The sequence below is a fragment of the Asterias amurensis genome, chromosome 17 (assembly GCF_032118995.1).
Source record: "Asterias amurensis chromosome 17, ASM3211899v1".
Lineage (NCBI taxonomy): Eukaryota > Metazoa > Echinodermata > Asteroidea > Forcipulatida > Asteriidae > Asterias > Asterias amurensis.
Genome location: NC_092664.1, coordinates 1,324,575 through 1,347,037, shown reverse-complemented (window position 1 = coordinate 1,347,037; position 22,463 = coordinate 1,324,575). Strand labels below are relative to the sequence as shown.

Genomic DNA, 22,463 nt, shown 5'->3' with positions numbered 1-22,463 from the left:
TCGCATTTTGACGGTGCAAATCGACCAAGTTGAGCATCCTGAACAACTTTCCTGTGTGGAGTCATGCAAAATTCGCAAGACTTTGGGAATTACAACTTTTTGGTCCAAAAGTAACATCAAAATTTGACGAAAAATCGTCGATCACATCAGCCAAAACATAAAAGTGACTGAGTTCAAATTTGCACCAGCACACTCGGGAGGGGGGAATCCGCACGAAGTAATAGCGCAAATTCGGCTTTTCGGGGTGGCTCGAAAATAAAATTATATTCCATGTGCAGGGAAAAGCGGTCATCATGGATGAAAGAAACATGTTTAGCGTCCCCGCCCGCTTCCTTTTTAGAGGCCGCCTCCTTTTTTTCTTTGTTTTCTTTTTTTATTATTATGAAAAAGGGTTATTTTAAACGATCTCAGCTAAAACAATCTGAATGTCTTGTCTGATATCTTGACCAAAATGTTTCATTTAGGGCCAATGTATTGTGTGTTTGAGCAGTAGAAAAAAAAACAATGGATATTTGACGCTTTAAAAAGAATGGCGGCCATCTTGAAGGACAAAAATATATAAAAATAAAAAGCCCCTCCTCCTTCCTTTTTTTTGAAACCCGGACCCTAAACATGTTTTTTTTTTTACTCGTCCTTATATACAAAAAGTCAACTCTCGAAATCGTGTTTTGACGGTGCAAATCGACCAAGTTGAACATCCTGAATGTCACAGTCAGCCTGAGGCAACTGTAACGCGAAAGACATTTGCTACTCTTGAATGAAAGTCTCTTCGACAAAAGAAAATATTGTATTTAAATTATAGTTTATTTACGACTACTGGGGAAACTGCCCCATTTCTGGATTCGGTACAATCAATAACTCTGTCTTAAATTCTTCAAAACAATTAGCAGCTGCAATCTCGTTCCAATCTCGTCAAATGCAAAATATTATCCAGAAGTCAATAATGTTCGGTTATGATTCCCTTAAATTTTGTGACGGGGAAACTAAAGGTGAGTCTCCTAAGACTATACTCGATATTTAATCTTAAAAAGGCACTTTGACAACTATTCTTCTCTGACTTTTACAATGCTTAGCTTTTTGCGTCTTATTGACACCCAATCCACTCCATAGTCAATTGAATGTCTCTAAATAAAATCAATCAAACTCCGATTCCAACTTCAAAAGAAATGTTCAAAATATTTGGTGAATAAAATTGGCCCATCGTGAAAATGGCCAAAGGTTAAACTTGTCTTCCGGTACAACTCCAGCATTTTGCTCACTCTTCCGCTAACAGTGTATATATTTGTTAGTAGATCTGCTCCTGCCAAATATTGGTTTTCTCGGTCGAACTCGGCAAATGAGCAGCCAATTTCTTTCCATGCGTTCGGATTAAAGCTGTTTTGCCTCTCCAGTTGTTATTGCGTTGCAAAATCAGGCCATTCAATTTCGTTTTGAAGCATTCAAATTCCTCTAGCACCAAATTAGCGTTAATTGTCATTCTTTTTCGTGACACACTATCATCATCGCCTTAAAGGCAGTGGACACTATTGGTAATTACTCAAAATATTTACTAGCATAAAACCTTCCTTGGTAACAAGTATTATGGGGAGAGGTTGGTAGTATAAAACATTGTGAGAAACGGCCTTCCTCTGAAGTAATGTAGTTTTCGAGAGAGAAGTCATTTTCCACGAATTTGCTTTCGATACCTCAGAATTAGATTTTGAGGTCTCGAAATCAAGCATCTCAAAACACACAACCTTGTGTGACCAGGTTTTTAAAAACATTATTTATTATTATCTCTCGACTTCGACGACCAATGGGAGACCTTGGAACGCTAGGTGGCAGCAGACTTACCAGGTAAATTTCCATTGTATACGTAGTTCTGAGCATGCGCACATTACCGAGAACAATGGATTTTACCTGGTAAGCCTGCTGCCACCAAGCGTCCCAAAAGTCTCCCATTGAGTGAAAAGACTGGTATTTTACTATTACCAATAGTGTCCAGTGTCTTTAACTGAAGGCGCTGTTCATCATGGTGGAGGCTCATTGTTTAGCTCTCCAGTTGACCGTTTTGAATCCATTGTTATCTCCCTTTTAACTTGCCATCCAATCTCATTTTGGCTGTTTTTATGTTCTTCTGAATGTATGGAACATTATTAAGAAATCATTTGGCAGTTTCTTGACTTCTTCGAGGCATTTCTTTATGCATCTTTTTTGGCTGTTAAAGTACTATACTAAAAGTAGGCCTACTATACATTAACTAAACATGGCTGCATGTATAGGCCTATTGCACATTTTGTGATGGTCACGCTACTGTCTCTATCTATACTAGGCCTAATCAACTCTTCGTATAGGTTTTCTCGGTCAAATTCGGCAAATGAGCAGTCAATTTCATTTTCATGCGTTCGAATTAAAGCTGTTTTGCCTCTCCAGTTGTAACTGCGTTTCAAATTCAGAATTTGGCCATTCATTTTCGTTTTGAATCGAGTCAAACTCCTTTAGCACTCAATTTAGCGTAGCGTCATTCTTTTTCGTGACACACACGCCTCGAGAAGCGTCTGCGAATTTGAATGCTGCTTTGATGAATTGTTAAATTGAATGCTTATTTTGTTAATTCGAATGACGCAACATTACATTTGACCAATCCCAAAACGAAATCGAATGACCCTTTTGAGTAGCATTCGATTTTGCGCGAAAAAGAATAGCTTGGTGGTTAAATTGGCCGTCATTTTCCGAAACTGGCCGAGAAAACCTATATTATCCCTGGGACTGTTGGAGCTGCAGTACGCAGATCACAACCATGGATTTCAGGAATTTTTCGCTTTGAATTCACAACATTACCAAGCTTGGACCACAAGGGACTCATGATCAACAAGAAGCTCTGTCAAAACTGTTTTAAATCATCATCATTCTAAAGTTGTGCATTATGGTATCAAGCCACGGCGCTTCACAAGTATAGGGTTTGTTATTATCCAAACTGTTGTGCTACTTTTCAACTGATTCTTGGTGGACATATTGAACTGAACCCTGATCCCCTTGATAACTAACATCCAGACTCATTATCTAATAATGGTAGCGACCGACATGGTGGACTCATTTGACTTCCTCTGTTCACTCATCATCATCAGATTCATCATATGACTTTACTCATCGAACGAATGTCATCACATCATTATTCTTCGTAGGCCTATGGCATAACATTTACCATGTTAAAGATTACCGTCAGTCAGGTCGCCATGCCTCTTCACTTGCTTTTCAATGTATCTCTTAGCGGAGGAACAATACCTGATGACTGGAAGCGAGCAAATGTTGTGCCAATCCATAAAGCAGGTGACTTATCATTGATTCAAAACTTTATAGCATGCTATGCCATTTTCAACCTGTTTCTATCATGTCTAAAAGCAATACACAGTCATCTGTAATGGTAAAAACAAATCGTAATTTGACTGTTTTTACTTTAAGGTTCACACTGGCGGTGGTCCCTCCCGGAGAGTAGTGGTTTTAACTATATAGCACTTTAAGCTGTCCGTTTGTACAATGGTACCCTGCATGGGTATCAATCAACTTAAAGTGATAACGTTACTTTCACCATTATTCATCTGCTATCCCGTATACATGTATATTAGTAGACCAGCCAAACTTTAAAAAGTGCTCTAGAAAAAAAAAACCACGGCATAGTTTGTTAATGGCTGGCATCCATGCTAGATGTATGGATCATGGGCTCGGGAAGACGATTAGGGTGGCTGACCAGCTTGAGTTTGAATTTTAAGGTCATTTTGGGATCAAAAGGTAAAAAAAGGTCAAAAATCAATATTTTCAAAATTTGTGCCAAATTTAATCACATTTGATAGATCTATCCATAAAATGAATTTTTAACTTTATGTTGATACTACAAACCTATGTAATTAACTTATAAACTTTGACCTTGTACACAAATGTAAAGCAAAACGAAGTGTTAAAGTGTGATTCTCTTGAAACGGGTACATTTTGAGTACACCAATTGTTTTTGCACTCCCCATCCTCATTGGTGCCTATTTTGCTTTTCAATGTATCTCTTAGCGGAGGAACAATACCTGATGACTGGAAGTGAGCAAATGTTGTGCCAATCCATAAAGCAGGTGACTTATCATTGATTCAAAACTTTATAGCATGCTATGCCATTTTCAACCTGGTTCTATCACGTATAAGCTATGCATATTCAATGTTACATGGTTTATTTAATACCCACAACGGTCATGTGCTCCTGACAGGACAGGTGCAGTGGCTAAAACTAGAAATGTTCATTTCTTTTTAGGAAAAGACAAATTTTATCTTTGTAATATTTATTTGTCATTATTTGATTTTTTTGTTCTTTAATTTTTTTTAAATTAAATGTCATGTTCGTTTGTTTTGCCTTTGAATACATTTATGTCACACTCTAATGTCATTCATTTCATCGAGTAAACATTAAGACAGCTGTGTACTATTCAATTCAAATTCAATTAAAACAAACTTTAATTAAATAGGCAATAACATCAGTTGGCTAGCTCCATATAAAAACATTAACAGTGATGGCTAGAAATAGACATATTTAAAACATATAAAGCTTGTTAGACAAAATGACAATAAGCAGGTAATCTGTTAAAGTTGTTGGAACCACATCAAACATATACGAGTGAATTTAAATGGGCAATTCGAAGTAAACAGGGACATGGCCCCCCAAAAATCAATTATTCATGAACTTCATTTTTCATTTGTAAGTTATTGCTAATGTGTCTAAGGACCAGCCTCGATTTCACAAAACTCTTCCTAACTCAAGATTAGTCTTAGGACTTAGGACGAGTCACAACCCTGCATTGTAGCATGCAGACCTTAAGATTAATCCGAAGTTGGGACGAGTTACTCGTCTTAACTCAAGATAAGACGAGTCCAAACTCTTTGTGAAATCGACGGCAACTTTTTTTAGTAAAATCTTAATCGTTTTTTGATAAAATGTGCCGCGTTTCTTCCGTGTGTTGTTTGACTTTTTGCTACAATTGCTACTTTATGTGCATTTTCATTTTTTCCTTTAAAAAACCCAACAGTCATCACAAAATTATGATGCAGTTTACTAGTATGACATTATATCTTTCACCAAAATAAGAAATAAATATGCCCATGACTTGAGGACTTGTAGGTGCATGCTGTGGACAAAGAAAGGGTGTGAAATGCGATTGACGAAAAAGTATCTTATTGTGTAACAACAAAATAGTTAATCTATCAGAAAAGTGTATGAGAATAGAAGACAGTTTGTACGAATGAAATTAAAGCTTTGGGGATGGAAAAATTACGATTATCTGTATAAAAAGAAAGAAAAACAGAAAGAACGGATGTCTTTTGTTCCATCTCAATGATTTGTACACATTCTTGCGGATACCCCATCACCCGAGTGAGCGGGTGCAAATTTGAACACTGTCACTTTTATAATTTGTTTGTGATCGACCCCTTTTGGTCAAAGTTATGACCTCAATTTTTACAAGTTTTGCGAATTTTGCATGTCTCCACACGGGGAAGTTATCTAGTGTGTTTAACTTGGTCTATTTTCACCGTCAAAATGCAATTTCCAGAGGTGATTATATTGCATCCAAGATGGCCGCTTTTCCTAAGATGATCACATCAGGAGGCGGCCCCTGTTTTCGGCCGCGTCTATTACCAGACAAATAGATTACAACATGTCAGCAATTTGTGTTATATCTCATCGGTCTTAATTCTGTTTATTACATTTATGTGGTATTTTAAGTCTTGGCATATGGTTAAAGTATTATAGATCTTAATTGAAAACATAGACGATGGAATACTATATTACTACTAGAACAAAATACCATGTTATATAGGCGTGTAATGAACGGTAACATTTCTGAACATTAATTTTAACGAAGGATTTGCGATTATGACCAATCAGACCTATCAGATTGTTCCGCCCACTTTTTAGATTAACGATATAGAAAATGCAAACTTTTGGTTACAAGTTCGCAACAGCTTTCGGTTATTAAAGGCAGTGGACACTATTGGTAATTACTCAAAATAATTATTAGCATAAAACATTACTTGGTAACGAGTAATGGGAAGAGGTTGATGGTATAAAACATTGTGAGAAACGGCTCCCTCTGAAGTGACAAAGTTTTCGAGAAAGAAGTAATTTTCCACGAATTTGATTTCGAGGCCTCAGATTTAGAATTTGAGGTCTCGTAATCAACCATCTAAATGCACACAACTTCGTGTGACAAGGGTGATTTTTATTTAATAGTTATCTCGCAACTTCGATGACCAATCGAGCTCAAATTTTCACAGGTTTGTTAATTTATGCATATGTTGAGATACCCTAAGTGAGAAGACTGGTCTTTGAGTAATTACCAATAGTGTCTTTAAAGTATTTCGAGAAACATTGCACTTCGAAGTAATGTGGTTATGTAAAAAGCTATCAATTTTTATGTGCTAAATTTGAATATAAAAAGCGTTACTGCAGTAACACTTCTCAGATTGTGTTTTCATATCAGGGGTTACTCCTCATGGAGCACGGACATATTTATTCTCTCTGGATTTTCGATATCTCCAAAAGCATATGACCACCTAATGAACATCTACAGTTAGGCTTATTAGGAATAAAACAACCGAACAGGTCCAAAAGCAAAGGCTTTGAATAATATAGCGAGCTTAACAAGCAATAAGATAAACCAATACGTTTTAATTATTTAGATATTATACCAGTTAATACTACAGCTGCAAACGGATCTATGAATACAAGAAGATTAAAAGATCAGGGGTGGGTTTCACAAAGAGTTAGGACTAGTCTTATCTCGAGTTAGGACGAGTTACTAGTCCTAACTTAGGACTAGCTGTACGTTTTTCATATCTCTTAGGACTAGTCCTAAGTTAGGACTAGTCCTAACTCTTTGTGAAATTGACCCCTGATCATTGAGAAGATGAGTATTCTGAAGAGGCTCAATTGTGTATCTTGATGTTATATTGCGTTATAATTAATAACTGTTAGATATTACTACACCATCTAGATTAAGGACACATTGCCTTTGATTGGGTTCTTTTGGCTATACAAACTGTTTGTTAATATGTAAATATGGTTCAACAGATATTTCAAAAGTAGAATATAATAGTTCACACAAAATAATAGGCTTATAGCCTAAAACTCTATATTTTCTTACTTTGTGAGCTAACACACGGCCCACCAATTTTTCATTTCAATTTTCTTTCAAAACATCTTTCCAACCATTTTGATTACGTTTTTATAAGTAAAAGCGCCTGATCCCAGCGTGTCCATTTAATGTTACTTGAATATTTATAAATTATCATTTTACTAAGTACAGCACTGAGTATGTTCCTTATTGTTATTGATGGCTAAATATGGATGATAAAACTTTTAATCAGTTACAAACAAAACTAAATGTCAAATAAAAAATGAGCAAAATTAGTACACACTTATTTCAAGTTTCATAATTGTTTGTTGAACAGTGAAAGACAGACGGTTAAACAAATTAAGATATAGCATAGTTTGCGGTAACACCATGTAATAACAATCTCTAAATGAGTTGGGGTGGTTCTGAAAAGAACCGTTGGGTTAACAAATTAACTTATTTCGATGAACTCATGCGTCAAATAGTGTTGATAATGGGTGAATGCACAGATGAATGTACTATGGTGATACACTATCACTATACGTAACACCTAGGATACCACTATATAAAACAAACAGATTAAAATGCTATAGTTAATACCACGACTCTCAGGGAGGGAGAGTAAAAACAGTCAATATTTGTTTACACCAAGTTTCCAAAGTCGAATGACCCCAACCCAGGTCTTCTTAAATTTCCTAACAATTTTATTCTAGTTTTATATTCATAATGTATAACTACATTACATGTCTAATATGATAAGTTGTTATAGTTTTATAAACTTTTTAACGTAAATATTTAGCAAAGGCAAAGGCAAATTTATACAAACTGCTTTACTGCCGGGGGGGGGGGGGTAGCATTGTATTTAGTTCTTGTGCTTTCGACTCATCGCTGTCAGATCTACAAGAATTTGGTCAAAGTTTGGTCGTTTGTTCGGATCTTTCTGCCAGCATCGTAGCATCAGGTTATAGCTGTAAAATATAAATAGTAATACGATTGAACAAAACGTTCGATCGTCATGCTCCATGGTCATACTAAGTATTAAACGAATGGTGTATATACAATTACGTGTTTTTTATGAAATAGAGCAAAAAATTAGTAGTTGGTGTAAACAACGTGTACATTTACTGTTTAAACCTGTTTTGCATAATTTCATTATTTTGTTCTTTCTTAAAGGCAGTGGACACTATTATTAATTACTCAAAATAATTGTTAGCATAAAACCTTACTTGGTAACGAGTAATGGGGAGAGGTTGATAGTATAAAACATTGTGAGAAAAGGCTCCCTCTGAAGTAACATAGTTTTCGAGAAAGAGGTAATTTTCCACGAATTTTATTTCGACACCTCAGAATTAGACTTAATGACTCGATATCATGCATCTGAAAGCACACAACTTCGTGTGACAAGAGTGTTTGCTTTCTTTGCTTTCATAGGTATCTCGCAACTTCGACAGCCAATTGAGCTTAAATTTTCACAGGTTTGTTATTGTATGCATATGTTGAGATACACTAAGTGAGAAGACTGGTCATTGACAATACCAAGAGTGTCCAGTGTCTTTAAAGAGTACAGAATTGGTAAGAAACAAAAATCTCAAAGATCACAGGTTTACATCGAAGTCATGCAAAATCATGCAATCGTTTTTTTGTTGTTTTTTACCATTTTCTCGATACCCAGATGGCCGGTCGATCTCAAACTTCTACAGGCTTGTCACTTTATGTAATAGTGAAATACACAAAGTGCGTACACTGCCAGCAACTGTTTTGTTAGCAAAACAAAATTATGTATTGTTCCTTTAAAGGTCAAACGCAAAAACTAATAGACTATGGCAATTATATTGAACTACAAAACAGAGAACAGAGATCTTTGCCTATGTTAAACCTTTCATAACATGAATGGGCCCTGATCAAATAGATCGAGTAAATACATATCATATCATAATTATTACATTTCATCGGCACACCTCCTTGGTTTAGCCAAACGGTAACCAGTCGTCAACATCGATAGTAGATCTTGAGATTCAGTGCTAGCGTATGGGGTCTGACCTGCATTGAAATAACATCGTAAGTCAAGTATAAAGTGATTTCCTTACTTTAAAATAAACTCAATCAAGCCCCTTCCCGGAAAGTTTTACAAAATATGTATTCGTAATACACAACAAACATTTACATTGCTGGCAGACTGATTCCGTTTTAAAATAAACGATGGTATTGACAAATTTAATTGTCGACTTTATTCCTCCAACTGTACACGTATGAACATATTATGTTTATTTAAAACATACCCAGAGATTTTATTTCCCAGACGACAACTCCAAACGACCACCTGGTCAACAAAATCAGATAAAATAACCATATAAAACCTAGTCAAATTGTTGAACAGTGTAGTCAGAGGGTTTGAGAAATTTGATTTAATTTTAAAGAAACAACTGTTCATTAAGTTAAGGAGAATGGACGAGAAAGTGTAGATTCGTTGATAGATTCGAAGGCAAAATGTATCTTGCAACATTATCGAGTAAAATCATGTTATCTTTTCGAAACACCCCAAACTTGATTTAATAAAGCTTAGTTTTATATAATATTATGATTTTTCTGTGGTTGTGTTTCGACCATTTTAAGACAATCGAAGAAATACAAAAAGTACACTGGGCTGTTTTTAAGTTACACAACATCTATTGTATACGTTGCATTGCTTTTTTCTGATGTAGATATCAAAGCCCAATGTCAGCTAATAGGTTCAAGGGAACGTTCGAACAAACTATTGATAACTGCTTTCTTAGATTGTTAATTTGATACAAATTGTACAACTCAAAAACACGAGATAATGACTCGTAATGACGAGATGTTCACATTTTTTAAACCAATAGCTATTTTAGTAATGTACTGTACTTTGCAAGGCAGCAACGGACTTGAAAAGGTAGCCTGATACTTACACGTCACTCATTGTAGTGAATGTTTTGTTAGTCAGTGACTCCAGGGCCCAACAGCGACAAGGATCCCATACCTGAGAATAACCAACAATCACCTTTTAATTTTCATGAAACATCAATGCAAATTAAAAACACATTTTCTTATATTCTTGTATGTATCAATATAAACCACAAGAGAAACTGACTGGGTAAATTTTAAAATGATTTTCCCCTGGCTACACGGCAGTTAAGGGTTGTATGGCTTCTGACTGGCACCCCCCGAACAAAGATATTGGCACCGCCAACAAAGGGCTAGATAGCTCATTTGGTAGAGCGCCGGCACGTTTCCGGAGGTAGTTGGTTCAAATCCCACTCTAGTTCTATCCCAATTCTTTGTTCAACCCCCAAAATCATTATTGTATGTATGTATGTAACCATGATTAAGAAGGAATGCTCTTAATGATTGAGTTGTCGACATTTATGTTCAGCCCCAGCCTGATTGATTTACCTCAGAAGTCTCGACGTAAATATCGGCTGTTTTTGACAGTCCAATCCCAGTAACCATGGCAACCATGTCGTCATTAAGGACGATGTTCCTCGATGACAATTCGCTGTGAACAAACTGTATATATAGAAACATTCTTCAATATGGTTTGTATGGAAGAAACTTAATGCAAATTGTCATGTTAGTCCTACACTTCAGTTAACCAACATTTGGTCGCCTAATTGCTATGACGATGTTAAAGACAGTGGAAACTATTGGTTATTACTCAAAATAATTGTTGGCACAAAAACTTACTTGGTAACAAGCACTGGGGAGCTGTTGATAGTATAAAATATTGTGAGAAACGGCTCCCTCTAAAGTAAAGTAGTTTTCGAGAAAAAAGTGAGTTTCCACGAATTTGATTTCGAGACCTCAACATTAGTTTTTGAGGTCCCGAAAGCGCACAACTATATGTGACAAGGGTGTGTTTTCTTCCATTCGACGACCAACTGAGTTCAATTTTCGAAAATTTCTTGTTTTATATATAGGCCTACATTGACAAAAACCACGTGAGAAGACTGGTCTTTGACAGTTACCAATAGGGTCCAGTGTCTTTAAACATTATAATGTAAATTTAGCCTTCGGGACTCCCAAATAGACGATTGTGTACTCTTTACCTGCATGGTTATTTTCATTTTATTTTGAACCACAAGGGAAACTGACTGGGTAAATTTGTAAATGATTTTTGGGGTTGAACAAAGAATTGACTTGAGTGGGATTCGAACCAACGACCTCCGGATTAACGTGCCGGCGCTCTACCAACTGAGCTATATAGCCCTATATTGGCCCTATAATTGGTCGTCGAAGTTGCGAGATAATAATGGAAGGAAAAACACCATTGTCACACGAAGTTGTGTGCTTCAAATTCTAAATCTGAGGTCTCTTCTGTCTCGAAAATTACGTTACTTCGTGGGAGCCGTTTCTCACAATGTTTTATACTTTTGCCACGTTTTTTTGTTTTTTTTAGTAATATTGTCCAAAGTGTCCAGTGCCTTAAATTAAACTGTGCGGTTTTTTTAAAGTTATGATCATGAAAAATATGGTTGCTTTATTGTATAGGTTGAAACACTAGCGAGGCAAACGATATACGGTGGGCTAGATCCAAATTTGACATTGTCATTAATTAAGGTAAGGCATACATACCCCGGACTCAGCAATGTGTTGCATTCCTTTAGCAACATCCAGAGCAAACTGGAACAGATTCGCTGGAGACACCGTGGTAATTTCTTTGTCCTGGTTGCTCCTTAAGAAGGAGTGTATGTTACCTTTTGGTAGATATTCCCAGGCAACATACCACACATCTAAGAGATAATAAACGTGCTGTCAAGGTCGCTTCGAATGCTTAGTTCAATATTAATACTTTAACAATCAAACTATAGCCCATGGTTATTGTTGGAACACATTAAATTATTGGGTGTATTGTTGGAGGCGAAATATTGTTTGTTTACAGCCAACAAGGTTTTTTTGTTTTGTGTATAAAAAAAAATCAATGAACCAACTGTGTTCTAACCACCTTTTCTCCATCTACGCTTTTACAGAAACTTGTTTTAAAGGGGCTCCTCCTCCATATGTCCACAAAGACAACTACCATCTTGTTCATTCTTCTCGTCAAAACAAACTTGGGGGAGGAGCAGCCATGTTCATCAGTGACTCTCTTAAATATCATACAAGAGAGGAACTCATGACTTCCTGTTCTGATTATGAATCTATCTTCATTGAGATCGAGCGTGATCATGCAAGTAATATCATTGTTGGAAATGTTTACAGAGCTCCTAATACCAGTATTGACAACTTCAATAATTCATTTGGTGCCTGTCTTAGTGTTATTAATAGTGAAAAGAAACTGTGTTACATAGTGGGAGATTTTAACTTGAACCTGACTATTCGAACCACAAGCTCACAGAGGATTTTGTCAATACAACTTATTCTCACTAGCGGGATGCCGCGCTTCGCGCGGCACCCCGCTAGATGATGAAGCTCCTTTACACAAATGTTTTGAAATGTAATGTGGGTGAGGGTGTTATACGCGTCTCTAAATATTTATGCATGACGTCATAATTCTACCCCAAAATGATTGGCTATGGCGCACGTCCGCCACTATTGCAGTGGCTGCGCCCACATAGCTCTGTTTTGGGTTAGATTGACGACGTACCTTATGCATACATATAAGAGATACGTATTCGGAGGGACAGAGGTTATACTCACTTTGTATAGTTGGATTGGGAATTGTATTTAAAATGAATGTTTTATAGATGCTACACTTTTGTTATTTGGATTTTTTTTTTTTTTTTTGAGTCTTCATTTGTTTTTTTCTCCTTTTATTTTTGTCTAATTTATTTTATATATCTGTGTTTTGCCATTTCTTTCTTTTTGTCCATGCCCTTTAAACTTCTTTTAAGTGTAATTATTTCGACTTGTTTGTTTGTTGATGTTTTGGTGTATAGTTTGGTAATTCCCCATAAATTAGCGAATTATTGATATAATGTATGTTTCTTGGTATCGATGTTTAAGTTTAGTTGTGGATGATAGTGTTGAAGGCCGATATTATTTTAGTTTTTTTTTGTCTTTTCATTTCGTTCTTTTTGTAAACTGTTGATTAGTGTAAGGTGTAAGAAAAATGGAGTGTTAGGGATGTAATTGGTTGATGTAAGATAGTTGTTCATTTGTGTATTTTCCTTTTTGGGTATTATTATGCTAAAGATTGAGCTCGCGGATAATAGTCATGTGTCTCCACATTGCCTACCAATCAGGAGGTCTTCGTCAAAGAGCAAGTCAGACAAAAACATTTTTATAACCTGATGAATCCGGGCATTTGTGGTATTTTGGTCCCCTTGTCAACAATTAAGTCAGGTACCCCCACGAACAAATCCATAGTCATCGTCAATATCCGCGCCGAGTTACTCGACCAATGGCTCGTAAGAGGCTCAGCCTGGAATAATATCCTCCTCAACAATAATCATCGGTACTAAATAGCAGAGGAGACTAAAAGGCTTGAATAGTCTCAGCCAATATCAGAGTGTATCCGACTGGAAATGGAAGAAAGTAAACAGCTTTGCTTTGTTGAATTATTTGTTGCTTTGTTTCCAATAACGCTACGATTTTAGAATCTCGGACCCTTTACTTATTGATCGCGATTTATTGAGCGTCACGTCCCACGATACACAGCGTTGTTGTAGCACTAAATAAAGCGAGTTTTCGGAACATGCTGCGTGCCACAAATCTATCTACTTGTTTTTAACCACCGCTTTTTTCGGGGGGGGGGGGAGGGTAAGAGCGTCGGCCTATTTTTAGATTTATTGGAAGTACGAGGTCGCAACCCACTTTCAACCTAAAGTGATCCCACTGCGACCTCCTTCACCAAGCAACAGGTGGCCTGTCTCCACCACTCATACACTGACCAGAATGTAAGGAGAGGCTGGGGACTTACTTCATTCAATGCAAGTTTGTTTCGGTTTTGTCCTGGCACCCAGCCTCTTCGACCCTGCGCGGCAATGAATGAACCGATCCGGAGAACCATGCTATGTACAACACGAAAGTAACCCGACCAAAAAGGGCGGATCGAATGGCGGGTGGGCGGGCAAGGGGCAATGAGTGAACCAATCCGGAGATCCATCTGCGGAACACTGTCCAATGAGTCACCTGTCAGAAAGATGTCTAGGAAGTCTGGTAACAACATCGACCAGTGGTTGACACACGGTCGCCGCCCAAACTTCCTCCAATCAGATGACTCGTAAGTGGGAGTTTGGGTCGGGGTTTTGTAGACTTGCAACCCGACGTCTGAAACCACACAAAACGTGTTGAATTCCACACACACAACCGTGTAGATTTCCACAAGGATGCCATGCCACTGGACCTTCTAATTTTAATCCAAGATGGCGCGGGTTACGCTTTTAATAGTATAGATGGTCTCCGTTCCTTGATCGACAAACCAACTCGCATCAGGCGAAACACTCTGCAACACTTGTTGACAATATTCTGACTAACAATGACAACCTTGTCATTCCTGGTATTCTCTTTGCTGATATTTCTGATCATTTGCCTCTTTTCCAGATTACCCCTTCTTGTTTTCAACATCAACATACCTCTAAAAAGACTTTCGTCAAAAGGAACATTACAAGCAACACTCTTCAAGCCTTCACCGAACAACTTAGTCGTGCGGACTGGAGTAACATTTATGGAATGGAGGACTCTGAGTTAGCGTACAGTACCTTTCTTACTTTCTTCACTGATCTTTACAACCTTCACTTTCCTTTCATTTCTAAAACTGTGTCTAAGTCTAGGAACAATTATCCGTGGATGTCTCCAGATCTCATAAGTTCTTGTAACCACAAGAATAACCTGTATAAACGGTTCCTCCGCAACCCAACCAATGCCAACCAACTCCGATATAAACAGTTTCGGAATCGACTGACTTCTCTGATTCGTAAAGCCAAAAAAGATCACTATGCCTCCAAATTCAGCACCAACGAAGGTAACGCTAAGAGCACTTGGAGAGAAATTAATAACATTTTGGGCAAGAACAAGAAAGTTGAGCTTCCTGATGAAATCATCGACGGTCATAATGTTGCTTCTAACCCATCAGATATCGCTGATTCTTTCAACAACTACTTTTCCAGCATCGGTTCCTCCCTTTCAAGGAAGATTCCTTCCTCTACCAGTCAATTTTCTGATCATCTTCACAATCCTAATACGTCTTCCTTCTTCTTCATGCCAACTTGTCCCAATGAAATAGTTGAAGTCGGTAAAAGTCTCAAGAGTGTTTCTATAGTTGTGGCTTTGATGGCATTAATTCTTCTGTTATCAAGTCAGTAATTCCTCTTATTTCTTCACCCCTCGCTCACATTTTCAACCTCTCGCTTTCTACTAGCTCTGTTCCTTTTCAACTGAAAATTGCTAAAGTGATTCCTGTATTAAAAAATGGCAGCTCCAAGGAAATCTCTAACTACCGTCCCATCTCTGTCCTTCCCTGTTTCTCTAAAATCTTAGAACGTCTTGTCTATAAACGTCTCTTCAAATTCCTATCTGACCTCAACCTCTTGTTTGACCATCAGTTTGGTTTTCGCAGCAGCTATTCTACAGATCTTGCTCTCACTCATCTCACCGATTCTCTCATCTCTTCACTTAATGATGGTTTGATTTCTGCCGGTGTCTTCATTGACTTGTCCAAAGCTTTTGAAATCATGCTAGCTAAGCTCCACCATTACGGCATCCGAGGTATTGCACTTTCATGGTTTGAAGACTACCTTAGCAACCGAAAACAGTTCACTACATGTAAACAGAAGGATTCCTCCATGAATGATATCACCCAAGGCGTTCTTCAGGGTTCTGTTCTTGGTCCTCTGCTTGTTCTTATTTATGTCAACGATCTTCACCATTGTTCTTCCAAATTTTCTTTTTTACTTTGCGGATGACACCACTATTCTTTTTTTTCTCATTCTGACTTGCCTACTTTGGCTGAAGAGCTGAACAGTGAACTAATGAAAGTTTCCTCCTGGTTCAGTACAAACAAACTCTCTCTTAACTCTTAAAAAACTAAATACATGATCTTTTCCAAATCAAAGTCTACCATCAGCATTAACCATGTTCCTATTGAAAGGGTGCATTCAACCAAATTCCTTGGCGTTGTTATCGATGACAAACTTTCCTGGACTCAGCACATTTACACATCTCGAAAATTACTTCCCGCAATACTGGCATCATGTCTAAGCTTCGCTCCTTTCTACCCTCTGTTGCCATGGTCTCTCTTTACAACACTTTAGTTCTTCCTTTTCTTAGTACAGTAATTGTACTGTAATATTGTTTGGGCACGCACTAGCACCAGTAAACTCCACTCTCTTATGATCATTCAAAATAACCGCAACACTATCTAGTAACAACGTGCATGTCCCTTTCGCACGGACATCGTACACATCAAAACTCTCCGTCACTATGGTCCTCGTCTTTGGAGTTAGGTTGACCAGACTATCAAAACCTCATCCTCTGTGGCTTGTGGCTAGGTTCAAAATATCTTATAAAAAGTTCATTATTTCCCAGTATGTGACATAGTTTCTATGCCTATATTCTCATTGTAGTTTTTGCTTACTTTGTCATTGTCATTTTCTCCAGTAGTTCGTTCGTATGTATGTATGTATGTATGTCCGTCTGTTTGACGGTCTGTCTGTCTGTCTGTTTGTTTCGTCTGTGTTTTGTCCTAAGCATGTTCCTTTAGTTTATCTATTTTGTTATGTAAAGGCAAGCCGCTACAAGCTACGTGGCTTATTTTGGGCCTTGCCTCCACGCGTTTTCCGCCAGTTTATTCTTTTTTTCCCTTATCATTTATATATACCTGTATGTATTACTATAATATTGTGGAAATGTTTTGTGGAAATAAATGTATATTGAATTGAATTGAATTGAACTTAACGAAAAAGGGAAACGACCAAATAAACAACTGCCCAACACCCGAACAGCCCAAACAACTCGTGCACTAAAACATACACTTAGAAGACAACAATTTTACAACAATTAAAACTCACCCTTTTTTAGACAGGCTCCCAGAATGCTCACAATATTTGCGTGTTTGCCAATAATAGACATTGCTCGAAACTCTTCCATGAATTTCTCGGTGTTAAATGCTGAAGCGTTTTCTTGATTTAAACACAAGGAAAAACATTTCATAAACATCAAGATAACTCCATCAATTAAACCAACATAGTGGTACGCTCCATCCACCCTAAACTTTCAGTCCTTGTTATTATCATTTTTCGTTTGTAATTTCTAGAAAAGAATAAAATATCCATGCAGACGCATTCATTTAGTCTACATTCATTTTGTAGTAAAACAATACAAATAAGACAAAATAATTCTTTTTGTCTCCTGTTTTTCTCTTTTGCTTGTATTAAAATACAAGCATGAAAGACAACAACTAAAACACGTGTCCCCTAGAAACTCCCAGCTATAGGTCTTGCAAACAAAAGCGAAGCGATGACGTATTCGCTTTGTCAAAAAATATGTACCCCTTTTGTCAAAATCATGATGTCAATGGATAGACAGACCCCATGCACAACATAACCCAAATAAGTCTAGTAACCATACCTTCAAGGTGAGTAATCGCTGCTAACTTAGTGACCTTATCTTGTAGCTTCACTACACCTTTGCGTATTTCCCCATAGTGTCCATTGCCCAAGACCTTCTTGAAAACCAAACTGCTCCATGGAATTATCCAGCGGCTAGCCCACGGTGCTGGACCAACTTCCTCGTAGATATTTGCCGAACTAGTTGCTACGTTGTCAGTACCCTCTTGCTCATTTACTTGTGCAGTGTTTTCGTAGCCATCCACCGGGACACTCAGCTGTCCAACGATTCTATTCTCGTACCCTTTCTGTTTGTAAGTATTCGAATGAATGAAAGTTACTATCGACCACAACTTCCTGGCATAGAGAAACAAAAAACAAGTTTGTAATTTATTTTGTCTATCCCTCATCCCCCTTTTGTCCTTCCTTTGTTATCTTTTTCTCTCCTTTTTTGTAGATCCGCGCCTGAGAAAAAGCAAAGTAAGTTTACTTTCTTATGGCAAAATTTACTCCCCAATCCCCAGGATTGTATTAGATTGTATTACCCAAGAATAATAATGACTGCGCCAACTTTTCATAAAGCGTCATCTGAGTATTAGATGCCCCCCCCCCCCTTCAAATACAAGTGGCCTGTCCGGAGAGACACAATAGACTTTAAAATTTTCATGGCCCGTACTTTCGTCAAGAGTCATGAAATATAATTGCAAAGTTCTTTTATCTGTTGCTACAACCCCAGCAAATCGCAAGGTTTTTTCCCGACCTTATTTAACTGTATCGCCAAATTTCCTCGCCACCGGGAAAAATACATTACATCAAAATTCAAAAAGGGGAAGTCGCAGACAAGAAATTTTGTAACAAAAAAGAACGCGTTATAATATGGCAGAAAGTCGTGAATTCCTTCCATGTATAATGATGTCGATAACAAAGTCGTTGGCGTCCCTTTTAAAGGGAAGGTACACGTTTGGTAACTACTCAAAACAGTATTAACTTAAAAACTGACTAGGTAACGAGCATTGGAGAGCTGTTGATAGTATAAAACATTGAGAAAGAGGTAATTTCTCACTAAAATGTTAAAAGACTTTTAGCTAGGAGAAGTCTTTTATTCCTATCTGAAGGCACACATTCGTCCAACAAGGGTGTTTTTTCTTTCATCATTTTCTCCCAACTCCGATGACCAATTGAGCCCAAATTTTCACAGGCTTGTTACTTTATGGCTATGATGGGATACACCAAGTGAGAACACTGGTCTTTGACAGTTACTGAACATGTACAGTGCCTTTAATCATTGGGCAAACTCGCAAAATTTAAACTTTGTATCAAATTTTTTTTTTTTTGGGGGGGGGGTGCGCTTGTGAAAATGGGTAAGTAGTTGAACATTCAATTTTTGTCGTCAATATTTACATCTTGTATGTCCCTTCAAGGCCACCATAGGGGTCGGTCACTCCATCATGAGATATGATTGATACTTGGAACAAAATTTGTCGTAAATTATTACTCGACATTGAATCGACGATTTACCATTTCATGAGCAACTTCTTTTCGCTTCTTCTTGTTTCTCTGCTTCCTCGCAATAATATTTTCCCCTTTGTCTCTCTGACGATGCTTCCTTCTGGCTAGTATGACCACCAACGCAATGACAATGACAGTCACTGTCAAACCACTTGCACTAATTACAATCGTTAGAACATTGCTGGATGTGTCAGTTGTTTGAGATTTACCGGCTGCATTTGTAGTCGTTCGATCATCTGAAACCATAGACGACGGCACTTTTAAAGAAGAGAATTCAACGGAGTGTTTTTTTTCCACCAGTGGTGTCATTGCAAACATTGCGTATACATTCACATTGAGGACATGTTGTTGTAAATTATCAATATTTGAGGTATGAACGTAATTGTGATGATTAAAACTTAAAACCAACAGCTTTTATGACAACTAAATTAACAGTTTGTGGTGGGGATGACAATGATATACAGGAAAGCTGGTATTAGGTCATTTGACAAGAAAGCAGCTCTTCAAAAAATATCTTTGTCAGCCTTTCAAACTCTATAGGCCTTCTCTGGTATTAAAAAAAATCAACTTTGAAACTACATCCACGTTTATTTAAACAAAGTTGAGAGTTGATTCTACCTGTACACGTAACTCCATCTCCAGTGTAGCCAGCTCTACATGAACACTCATGGCTGCCTGGCAAATTAGTGCAATCGGCATTCATGTCACAGACGCTTGTATCAATTGCACACTCGTTATAATCTATTTAAAAAAAATATCATAATACAATCAAGCTCTCAAGTATTCGTCTTTTTTAACAAATTACATGCAGTGTCACAATCGAATATGTGTGAGCATTTGGGAAAGTCAATAGACTCGTCGGTGTGTTTAAAACAACATTTTGAAAAGGTAAACGTGTAGAAAAAAAATCAATTTAGTATTCAAGTAAAACATTCCACGAAGTTACTAAAGCCAGTATTGTTCATGGATTGGCGTTGTCTTTCTTAAAGACACTGAACACCTTTGGTAATTGTCAAAGACCAGTCTGAGAAGTCCAGCAACACAAAATAACATATACATATATAATAACAAACCTGTGACAATTTTAACTCAATTGGTCGTCGAAGTTGCGAGATATGATGGAAGAAAAAACACCCTTGTCACACGAAGTTGTGTGCTTTCAGATTCTTGATTTCGGGAATCTAATTCTGAGATCTCGAAATCATACTCAAATATTTTAGTGGGAAATTACTTCTTTCTCGACAACTTCGTTACTTCAGAGGTACAATAATTACTGACCTTGTACAACTCTTTTTTTTTACCTTATCTTAATTACTAAACTTTGACTCTAGTTGTAGCTCCAACAATTTGCTAGCAAGCCCTGTAAATAATGTGCTGAAAATGTGCTCTTAACCTGTACATGTTCTACCATCTCCCATGTAGCCAGCTGTACACGTGCAACTATAACTGCCTTCTGTGTTGGTGCAAACTGCATTCACGTCACATTCATTTTGTTCCTTAGTGCACTCATCAAAATCTAATAAATAATTGATTATCACAATAACGATGTTATTAAATGTCACATTTTTTAATGGCTTCTACTGTCTTTGCATTCCATGGCACCACGATAAGATTTATGGACGGTTATAAGAGTTGTTGAATAAGGAATTAGGTTGATGCTGTTTGCTACTTGAAATTGATGTTTAGTTGTGAGGATTGAGAAGTTGGCAATAATCTTGCCACGGCAGAAGCTTCACTAAAGGCAGTGGACACTATTGGTAATTACTCAAAGTAATTATTAGCATAAAACCTTTCTTGGTAACAAGTAATGGGGAGAGGTTGATAGTAGAAAACACTGTGAGAAACAGCTCACTCTGAAGAAACGTAGTTTTCGAGAAAGAAGTAATTGTCCACAATTTAATTTCGAGACCTCAGATTTAAAATTTGAGGTATCGATATCAAAGCATCTGAAAGCACCCAACTTCGTGTGACAAGGGTGTTTTTTTCTTTCATTATTATCTCGCAACTTCGACGACTGATTGAGCTCAAACTTTTGCAGGTTTGTTATTTTATGCATGTGTTGAGATACACCAACGATGAAGACTGGTCTTTGACAACTACCAATAGTGTCCAGTGTCTTTAATCAATTAAGTTGTCTTTCCAGCTCATTTATGTTCAAAAAAGATCCATTACGGCAGCACACTGTCATAATGCTATCCACTGAACTTATTGTGTGTGTTCTTTTATTGTCTAATCCAAGAATGAAATAGTTATAATCTAATGATTCGAAAGATATTGTGAAAAGAAGACTTTACCGGTTTTTCATGATGATTTAAAGACAACTCCGTACCAATAAAGATAGCCGTTCAGAGAAAAAATATTTTACCAAAACCTTTAAAAATTCGGGTTTGAAGAATGTACTCAAGTCGGAGAACAAAAAATAAGTACGGAGATAATTATAAAGTTGATGAGGGAGACGTTTTGGAGACAAACAGAGATGATTACTTTTGATTAAAGATGCATATTATGATGAATATGTTAATGGTGGGTAACCCCTTGAAGGAGATGAAGTAAAATAAAATAAATGTAACCTGTTACTGTGACTGTAAAAGTGCAGTTTGGTGTAGCCCAATTTCCAGCTGCATCAATAGCTGTACATGTGACATCTCGAGTATCAATCATAAAGTCACTGCCAGACTGTGGTGTACATACAATAGTTGGAGCAACACCAGTAGTATCAGTAGCTGAGGGATTAATCCAAGTCACCATTTTGACTGACATCCCAGCTTCTGCAACTTCATCTATATCTGACGGACAGGTGCCAACTTGAAGTTGTGGAGGCTCGTTATCTACAAAAACCAGACATAAAATGTCAAATAAAACTGACTTTTACAAATTTAAAGAAGTGGTTCAAAGTTTATTTGAATGATATATGGATGTATATATATTAATCAGCATACAAATCACCTTTTACTGTTGACAACAAATCAATACATTTCAAATTAATGCACCATTGAGAATGTGTTGTACCTGCACACCATGTCCCGTCTCCAGTGTAGCCAGCTCTACATGTGCACCAATAGCTGCCTTGTGTGTTGGTGCAGACAGCATCCACGTGACAGCCATTTGAGCCATCAACGCATTCGTTTACATCTATTAATCAACAATCAATACAATAATTAATTTCAAAATACTTTCGGGTATCAATTAAGATGAACTAAAATAAATTTGAATTAACACCACCTTTAGAAGTTGAAAAAAAGTTATAATTGTCAGCATAAAACCTCACTTGGTAACGAGTAACGGGGAGAGGTTGATAGTATAAAACATTATGAGAAACGGCTCCCTC

General features: G+C 37.2%; 1 protein-coding gene across 1 annotated transcript in view; it reads right to left on the bottom strand.

Moving 5' to 3' along the window:
* Positions 1–3,947: 3,947 nt before the first annotated feature.
* The window catches only part of LOC139950163 (uncharacterized), a 30,420-nt gene continuing 11,904 nt past the window's right edge, over positions 3,948–22,463 (bottom strand). The window contains exons 17-29 of the mRNA XM_071948786.1: positions 22,145–22,267; positions 21,706–21,963; positions 20,529–20,651; positions 19,754–19,876; positions 19,145–19,371; positions 17,649–17,934; positions 17,090–17,200; positions 11,718–11,875; positions 10,539–10,652; positions 10,055–10,125; positions 9,407–9,447; positions 9,071–9,167; positions 3,948–8,095 (exon numbers count right to left, since the gene is read on the bottom strand). Coding sequence (XP_071804887.1) covers positions 7,990–8,095; positions 9,071–9,167; positions 9,407–9,447; positions 10,055–10,125; positions 10,539–10,652; positions 11,718–11,875; positions 17,090–17,200; positions 17,649–17,934; positions 19,145–19,371; positions 19,754–19,876; positions 20,529–20,651; positions 21,706–21,963; positions 22,145–22,267 — 1,838 coding nt within the window. The 3' untranslated portion in view covers positions 3,948–7,989. The remainder of the gene's footprint in view (positions 8,096–9,070; positions 9,168–9,406; positions 9,448–10,054; positions 10,126–10,538; positions 10,653–11,717; positions 11,876–17,089; positions 17,201–17,648; positions 17,935–19,144; positions 19,372–19,753; positions 19,877–20,528; positions 20,652–21,705; positions 21,964–22,144; positions 22,268–22,463) is intronic.